Source organism: Bison bison, unplaced genomic scaffold (assembly GCF_000754665.1).
Source record: "Bison bison bison isolate TAMUID 2011002044 unplaced genomic scaffold, Bison_UMD1.0 scf7180017864270, whole genome shotgun sequence".
NCBI classification, from domain to species: Eukaryota; Metazoa; Chordata; class Mammalia; order Artiodactyla; family Bovidae; genus Bison; species Bison bison.
This window is the reverse complement of record NW_011494842.1, coordinates 7,836,707-7,845,189: the sequence shown is the minus strand read 5'-3', so window position 1 is coordinate 7,845,189 and position 8,483 is coordinate 7,836,707. Positions and strand designations below refer to the sequence as shown.

The 8,483-nt window shown below is 49.5% G+C and overlaps 2 protein-coding genes across 2 annotated transcripts in view; both read right to left on the bottom strand.

Moving 5' to 3' along the window:
• The window catches only part of CLPSL1 (colipase-like 1), a 7,036-nt gene extending 3,164 nt beyond the window's left edge, over window positions 1-3,872 (bottom strand). The window contains 1 exon segment of the mRNA XM_010848731.1: window positions 3,852-3,872. Coding sequence (XP_010847033.1) covers window positions 3,852-3,872 — 21 coding nt within the window.
• Window positions 3,873-4,703: 831 nt separating this feature from the next.
• Window positions 4,704-7,065, bottom strand: CLPSL2 (colipase-like 2). Its single transcript, XM_010848729.1, has 3 exons — window positions 6,979-7,065; window positions 6,126-6,248; window positions 4,704-4,799 (listed from the first exon to the last, which is right to left on the bottom strand). The coding sequence occupies exons 1-3, from the start codon at window positions 7,063-7,065 to the stop codon at window positions 4,704-4,706; spliced, it is 306 nt and encodes a 101-aa protein (XP_010847031.1).
• Between the last annotated feature and the right edge of the window lie 1,418 nt (window positions 7,066-8,483).

Below are 8,483 nucleotides of genomic sequence, written 5' to 3'. Positions count from 1 at the left end.
GCTCTGCTATCTACTGGCTGTGTGCTTTTGGCGGACTTCTTAACCTCTTTGAACCTAGTTTCCCCATCTGCAAAATAGGACATAATAACAGTATATCACAGGAGTGACGCAATGCTTAAATAACAGGTATTTTACTATGAGTAGGCACCCAATCAATAGAGGCTGTTGTCATTATCTATACAGTTAGAAGCTCTCAGAACGATCTCAAAAGACTCTCTCATCCTATCTGATTGTATATTACTGTTAACAAATAGCATTGTGAATATTTGTTTCACAGATGAGGTGACTAAGGCCCAGAGAAGTCGCCAAACCTCCCAAAGTCACCAAGCTATCAAACAACAGAAGATTAGACTCTGGTTTTTACCTTTCCACTCCCTACCTCCGGAGACCTTCAATGAGAATTTCAGTAACTCCCCCTCCTGTGAAAGTGCAGTCACCTGAACACATTTCTGTGGGCCTTCTCGGTGAGCACGAGGATTACAAGCTCAGAACACACGAACTGGGAGTGGGTCTGGCGGCAGATAATCAGAACAAAGTGCCTGAGTCTTGAGAATGGAAACAGGCGGTAATGCTGTGGGTGGAGGGGCAAGACATTCTAACATACAGTAATCATGGCAGGAAAGGAAACGTTGCGGAAACAGACCACCCAGGAGGCACAGAGGCTTAACACGACACAAGTGGGTGTCTTGCTTGTGCAAAGTCGGCTGTGAGTCAGGACATTCTCCAGGGCCACCATCCTCCATGTGGTGACTGAGCCGTTCAGGCCTCTCCCAGCCACAGAGCTTCCCTTGGTCACCCAGCCATGGCAGGGAATGAGAACTGGAGAAACTGAAGTCATAGTTTCTGAAAATCAATTGAGCAATCCACGTTTTCTGGGTGCCTCTTGGAGGATGAAATCAACCCCCACCTAGAACTGGTTTGGATGTTGGAATGGATGATGTCACATATATCAAAACAGTATGAAAAGGTTTACTACTCAAATAATGGACCTTTCCGGAGACAGCAGGGCAGGCACAAGGGGGTCTGAGTGGTAAGGATGAAGGGGTGGGCAGCTTTGACTTTTACTGCAGCTAGGAGATGGGGCCAGGGTGAGGGTTCTCCCAAGCAGGCTGGGGTTTGTGTAGTTTGCTTCTCCCACCAGCACCAAGGGAGGGAGGGGGGCTATTATCGGCTGGCCTAGATGTGGGGCAAAAGGGGTGTGAAGGCTCAAAAGATATCATTGCCCAATCAAAAATGGAGTCTTCCTTGGGACTTCCCTAGCCATCTATCAGTTAGGACTCCATGTCTCCCCTGTAAGGGGCGTGAGTTCCTTTCCTGGTCAGGGAACTAAGATCCTGCAAGCCATGCAGCATGCCCCTCCCCCAAAGAAGTCTCCCTACCTGAAATCATAAAATTCTAGAAGAAAACATAGACAAGTGTTTGCACTGGTCTTTGCAGTATCTTTCTATTAATAGTTGTGACTCTTCAGGCAAGGGAAACAAAAGCAAAAATAAACAAATGGGACTATAGCAGATAAAAACTTACTTATGCACAGCAAAGGAAATCTTCAGGAAAAAAATGAAAAGACAACGTACTGAAAATGGGTGAAGATATTTGCAAATGATATGTCCAATAAGGAGTGACTATCCAAAATATATGAAGAACTACAAATCAAGAACAAAACAACCTGATTAGAGCTGCCTAAGGCAATGGCACCCCACTCTAGTACTCTTGCCTGGCAAATCCCAGGGACGGGGGAGCCTGGTGGGCTGCCATCTATGGGGTTGCACAGAGTCGGACACGACTGAAGCGACTTGGCAGCAGCAGTAGCAGCAGCAACAGTCATTAGCTCTGGGTCCTGGGAGCCAAGCTCTCCTGGCTTATTAAAAAAATAATAAAGGGTTTTGTGACAGCAAATTGCTCCCACATTTTGTCCTTTTGTCCTTTAATAACAGAACTCCCCAAGCTTTAGCTGGGCACATGGATGTCCAGATGAAAACTACATTTCCCAGCCTCCCTTGCAGCTAGCTGCAGCCACGTGACTAACTTTTGCCTGAAAGTGAACGTGTTAGTCACTCAGTCTTGTCTGACTCTTTGTGACTCCATGGACTGTAGTCAGCCAGGCTCCTCTGGCCATGGATTTTTCCAGGCAAGAATACTGGAGTGGATTGCCATTTCCTTCTCCAGGGCATCTTCCTGATCCAGAGTCAAACCCAGGTCTCCCACACTGCAGGCAGATTCTTTACCATATGACTAGTGGCTCACCAACTTTTGCCTAGTGGGGTGTAAGTGAAAGTAATTCCTGCTGCCCTTTTAGGAAGGGTGAGCTGCCTGCTGCCCCTCTACCCCCTTTCATCTAACTGGAAGGTGGACCCAGCAGGTAAGGTGGTGCACTATCTCTGACTATAGAAGGAAAGAAACAATCTGAAGCAGAGCTTCCCAACTAGTGTGTCTGGAGATGTGGATGCCTTCTGCCCTCAAGAGAGCCTCTTTAGGGCCCCGAGACCCTTCTACTCTTATGCCAAGGTGCTATATCAATATGATGTTGCTATGTGTGCTGTGTTGTAAAAAATTAAGGGGAAAAATGGAAGGAAACAGAGCAGCAGATGACTGAGCAAGAAGGTGGAAGGAAGTGGGGGCATGCATGACCTCTCCCAGCAGAGCCTCAGCCAGCCTCCCTGCAACCACCAGGTGAGAGACAAAGCATCCAGCTTGCTGAAGCCATCATTAGAACAGGATTTTGCTTTTGCAGCCATGAAGTTGTGTCCTACAGACCACAGATGGTTTGGACTTGGAAATGATCTTATTGTCTACTCATAGGGAAAGTTAGGCAGATATGGTCCACATATAAAATAAAATTAGGCAGTCACTACTGCTTTTTTTGTTTTTAAATTTTTATTGGAGAATAATTGCTTTACAATTTGTGTTAGTTTCTACTATGCAGCAAAGTGAATCAGCTATATGTATGTGTGTGTGTATATATATATATCCCCTCTTTTTTGGATTTCCTTCCTATTGAGGTCACCACAGAGCATTGAGTAGAGTTCCTTGTGTTATACAGTAGGTCCTCCTTGGTTATCTATTTTATACATAGTAGCAAGTCATTGCTGTTTTTAAAAATATTTTGGTGACATGAGGGAAATGATTGAGATACAATGAGATAGGAGAAAAAGAAATTTATGATCTCGGGGTGATCCAAAAGATCTCTGAATTACACTGTGTATATGTCAAATGAGGAGTGGTGAGTGGGTCCAGGGCAAGGTGACCCCGAGGCAGACTGAACTGGGGTTGAGGTAGAGACTCAGCGTTCCAGTCTGACCCAGGAGAGTGGGTCAGGGCTGAGTATGCAGACTAAGCAGACTAATCGAACTAGAATCAGTCTTAGGATGTTTGCTGAGAATTGTGACACAGATGTTTCCTTTCTCTGGGGAGCCTGATTTCTCCATATGTGAGGTGGATTTGTGGTTAAGACCCTGCCCTGTGGAGCAAGACAGCCTGGGGTCCAACCCCAGCCCCACCCCTACTCGGAAACTTTAAGAAGGATACTTTGAGCCTCAACAGCCTATTCTTAAACTAGGGATAATTATAGTACCTACTACAACTTTGTTGTGACAATAAGATGAGTTGATACAGATAAGAAAACACATTGCACAGTGTCTGGAACATAGTAAGTGCTTGATAAATCTTAACTGTTATTATTACGTGACACCTGGAACTTTTACAGCTACTGGGAAGGAATCCAGCCAGAGGGCCATGGAGCTACTGGATTCAACCCGACCCGAGGCCAACCTGCTACTGCACTTCCAGTTCTGACCACCAATGAATTCCTTCAGCATCCAGACCGGTTGCAATTGTTTTATTTTTTTGGATACTTGCAGCAGAAAATACACCATGGTGAGACTTGGGTAAGTCATGTAGCTCTGTGAGCCTCAGTTTCTTTATTTTTAAACATTTATTTGATTGAAGTATAGTTGATGTACAATGCTGTGTTAATTTCTGCCGCACAGCAAAGTGATGCAGCTATACATCATATATATTCTTTTTTCATATTCTTTTCCATTATGGTTTATCACAGGATAGAGTTCCCTGAGCTATATAGTAGGACCTTGTTGCTTATTCATTCTATACATAATAGTTTGCATCTGCTGCTGCTACTGCTGCTAAGTTGCTTCAGTCGTGTCCGACTCTGTGCAACCCCATAGACGGCAGCCAACCAGGCTCCCCCATCCCTGGGATTCTCCAGGCAAGAACACTGGAGTGGGTTGCCATTTCATTCTCCAATGCATGAAAGTGAAAAGTGAAAGTGAAGTCGCTCAGTCATGTCCAACTCTTTGCGACCCCATGGACTGCAGCCTACCAGGCTCCTCCATCCATGAGATTTTCCAGGCAAGAGTACTGGGGTGGGGTGCCATTGCCTTCTCCGAGTTTTCATCTACTAATCCCCAAATTCCAATCCATCCCTTTGCCCTCCCCTAGCAACTACACCCCCACAAGCCCACGCCCTTCCCACAGTTTCCCCCTGAGACCACCAGGCTTCCAGGCAGGGCCAAACCGTGGGAAGCTCTATCTTGTCTCTTCTTTCAGAACAATCCCTATCCGGTTCCCTCTCCCAGGAAGCACAGACAGAGACCAGAGCCAGGAAATGACTTTAATGTCTTTGAGCAAGATGAGGCCCCTCAAGGAGGGGCGGGAGGAGGGTGTTAGTGACCAGACTGCGTCCTCCTCTAAATCAAACGGCACCTACGGCTACAGTCTGGGTCCTTTTGTATGCATTTCAGGCCTACTCGGCAGGGACATACGATGTTGATGGCGCTCCTGGTCTGCAGAAAATGGGTGAGAGAGTTGAAAGCCACCAAGGAGCAGGGAAGGAGGCTTAAACTTCTTGGGGAGCAGAAGCAAGAGCCCAAGTGATGGAATGAGACAGACTTGAGGTCTGACAGCTCTACAGCTCATAACATTGTGGCCTCAGGCAAGCTTCTTTGTCTTAGTTCCCTCATCTGTCAAATGGGAATACTAAGGGACTTCCCTGGTGGTCCAGTGGCTAAGACTCTGAGCTCCCAATGCCGGGGCCCAGATCCCTGGTCAGGGAACTAGATCCCAAATGCTGCAGCTAACAGTTCACATGCCAGAACTAAAGATTCCCCCATGCCGGGATCTTTAGACCTAGTGCAGTCAAACAATTTTTTTAAGGAAATAATAGTAACCCCATTTGTCATTGAGGGAATTAAAACGAAGTAGATTAAGTGCCCATAATGAAAAGACCCTCTGGCTACTTCAGTTGTAGTTAGGCCACAGGAGGGACCTGGCTGTCTTCCTGAGCACTGGCAGTTCTCCAGACAGAGAGATGGAGACTGAGCCCAGCCTCCCTAGAAAGTTTTGGGCCCAGGGCCAGAAAAAAGGCAAGAACAAGATGCACTGTACGTTCTGCTCCCTGCATTTCCACCAGCTGATAACAACCATGTTCACTGAGCACCGTCATTGCCAGGATCACATACTTTTCCCAACAAGCTGGTCGGGGGGGTACCTTAGTCCCATTTTACAGATGAGGAAACTAAGGCTCAGAGAGCAGAAATGATCTGTCTAAGGTCACAAAGACAGGGGTTGGTAAAGCCAGGGTTTAAATTCAAATCCAATCCCAAAACCATCAACCTGCCTGGGCAGCTCCTCTCGAGAAATTCGGTCATTGCAGCAGCGTGGTAGGGATGGATTGGGAGGTCTTTTCCCACCTGCTCTTGTGGCAGTGATGTTAGAGTAGAGATACTCATTCATGCAATAAACGTTTGTTGAGCAACTGCTATGTGCAGGCACTAAGCTGGGGGGTAGGGGGTTCCAAAGTGAATATGCTTTAATCCTGCTCTCGCAGAGCTCTGACCAGTGGTGGAGGCAGACAGAAGACAGGCAAATCAGGGAGATACATGCTCTGCTGAGGGTGTGGGTCCCGAGGGTATGCGAGTTCCAAGGAGGGAAGGATTCTTGGAGGAGGCGCCTGGAGTTGCATTGCAGGACGATCAGGAGTTTGCCAGGTGGAGAGGGGGGAAAGGATGCTTCAAGCAAAGGGTGAAAAAAAAGGTGCGGCCATGTGGGGTTTTTGAACCATCCCCACCCTACGAACCAGCAGGGGCTGCCCCACGGGGGCAGGGTCTCACCTGGGGCAAGCACGTCATGGTTATTCTGGCCCGAGGGGCACAGAAGGCGCCACCAGAGTCCAAGTTGATGAGACAGCAGTCACTGAAACACTCAGAGTGGTGGGAGCACCTAGCCCCGTTTGCCTGTGGGGACAACCCCTAAGTCACCAGCTCTCTGGCCATGTGTGTGTGTGTGGGGTCCCCTAACACTGCCAAAGCCCCACGGATCCAGAAAGAGAAGTCCTAAAGAAGTTCACCCCCACGTCCCAACCCCCACTGCACTCAGAGGAGCAGGGGAGAGGAAGGGGGAAGTTAGGACTTTTCCCTCTGCTTCTTTCCTGGGGGACCCCTCACCTCTGTGGGTCCCAAAGGGTCACCTGTGTTGAAGGACCAAATACTCCCCATCACACTTTAGTGGGGGATGTGGAAGGGACAGAGAATGCGGTGGAGAGAAAGACGAGGAAGGAAAAGGAGGAAAGAGCTGCGTGCCTACAAGGGCACGGAGAGGGGCAGACTCTAGGGCAGTGTGCAAGGCGTTTCTTGGGGCAGGACTGAGTGTCCCAGAGAGGGGAGGGGAGGGGGTTAGGCAGGGGAGGGGAGGGGGAGGAGGCTGCTGGTTATAAGGCCACTTTCTTTTACCTCCAGAGCCACTAGGGAGGTGAAGCAAGGGCTTTGGAGTCCTTTGGGAGCACACCAAGCTTCCAGCCTGAGAAGAAATCCCCAGTAGGGGGTGGTCCCCTCCCGCCCCTCCCCCTACCTCGGCCCCATCCCCCACTTCTCTCTCCAAACCCAACTGGCCCCTTCTAGATGGAGAGCGATGCCCCGGCCACCACCCTCGCCTAGAACGGAAGGTTCAAAATGTTTCTTGGCTCACCTTTGTAGACCCCTTTTTAAAGAGCGCGAACTCTCCCCAGCAGGGGAGCAGGACCCCCGAGAGGAGAAGCGCGATGGCCAAGGCCATAGGCTTGGGAGGCAGAGGTGCGGCGGCTCCGCGAAGCCCGAGGGGCGGTGGGGAGAAACCCCGTGGCGGCCTCGTGACCGGTGCCCCCGCAGCCGCCCTGGGCTGGAGGCGGAGGGTGAGGGAGTTAATGGTCACAGGCCGCTCGGGAGCCGAGGCCAAACCCCGCGGAAACCCTTTCTAGCTCCCAGGAAGCTCCTGGCCCGGGAAAAAGAATGAGACCCTGATTCAGGCTTTGACAGGCCAGATGATCGGATTTTGGGGGCCCTGGGGCCTTCCGTGCGTAATACTTACAAGTAAAAACTTAAAACTGTAAACTAAGACTTTATCTTGCAAAATTATGCAAATGTATATGCTGAAATGAAAACAGCTGGCTTCTTAATATTCAGACTCTCTCTCTGCCTTTGCCGCAACTACCTACCTCCTGGCCTACCCTATTTGAACAAGCCAGCCGGACCTCTGGTGTTTCCCATACCCTCTCCAGGCCCAGACACGTGGTCTGTAAGAATCAGGAGCCAAGAGAAGATGACCTCTAAGACCTAGAGGTCTCCCAGTTCTAAGAAGTCGATGAAGTGTCTAAGAATCTGTGAATCGTATGTGACTCAGCCATCTTGGTATGAGGGCAGGATGGAGGACCGGCAGACTGGGAAGGAAAAGGAGGGTTCTTTCGGGAGAGCTGCAGGCAGCAATCATGGGCCCTGGGGGAGGCAAACTTGCTTCATCTCTTCCCTCTGGATGAAACTCCCACCTCATGTCACCCTGGGCTGCTTCTCTGCTTTTAAAATTTGGCTCCTGGATTTCCCCAGTGGTCCAGTGGTTAAGAATCCACCTACCAGTGCATGGTCATAGGTTCGATCCCCACTTGGAGAAGATCCCACATGCCGCAGGGCAACTACTAAGCCGGGGCACCACAACCACTGAGCCGGCTCCCTAGAGCCTGTGCTCTGCAACAAGAGAAGTCACCACAGTGAGAAGCGCACGCACCACCTCTAGAGAGCAGCCCCCACTCTGCAACCAGAGAACGCCCGCGAGCAGCAAGGAAGACTCAGCACAGACAAAAGTAAATAAAGATAATACAATTTTAAAAATATATGTAAAATTTGGCCCTTAAGATCTGAGGAGCCCTGACTTGATGGGGTGCCAAAGACTGAGTTGTTCCCCCCTCCCCCAAGTTCATAAGTTGACACCCTATCCCCCAGTGTGATGAGATTTGGGGGTGGGGCCTTTGCCACATAATCACGGTTAGATGAAGCCATGAGGGTCCCCTCAGGATGGGATTAGCACCGTCATGAGAAGGGACCCCAGAGAGCTTACTGTCTCTTTCTCTCTGCCATGTGAGGACCCCATGAGACGGCAGCTGTCTGCCAGCCAGAAAGAGAATTCTCACCAGACCAAACCATCCTTAACCTGGATTTTTAGCC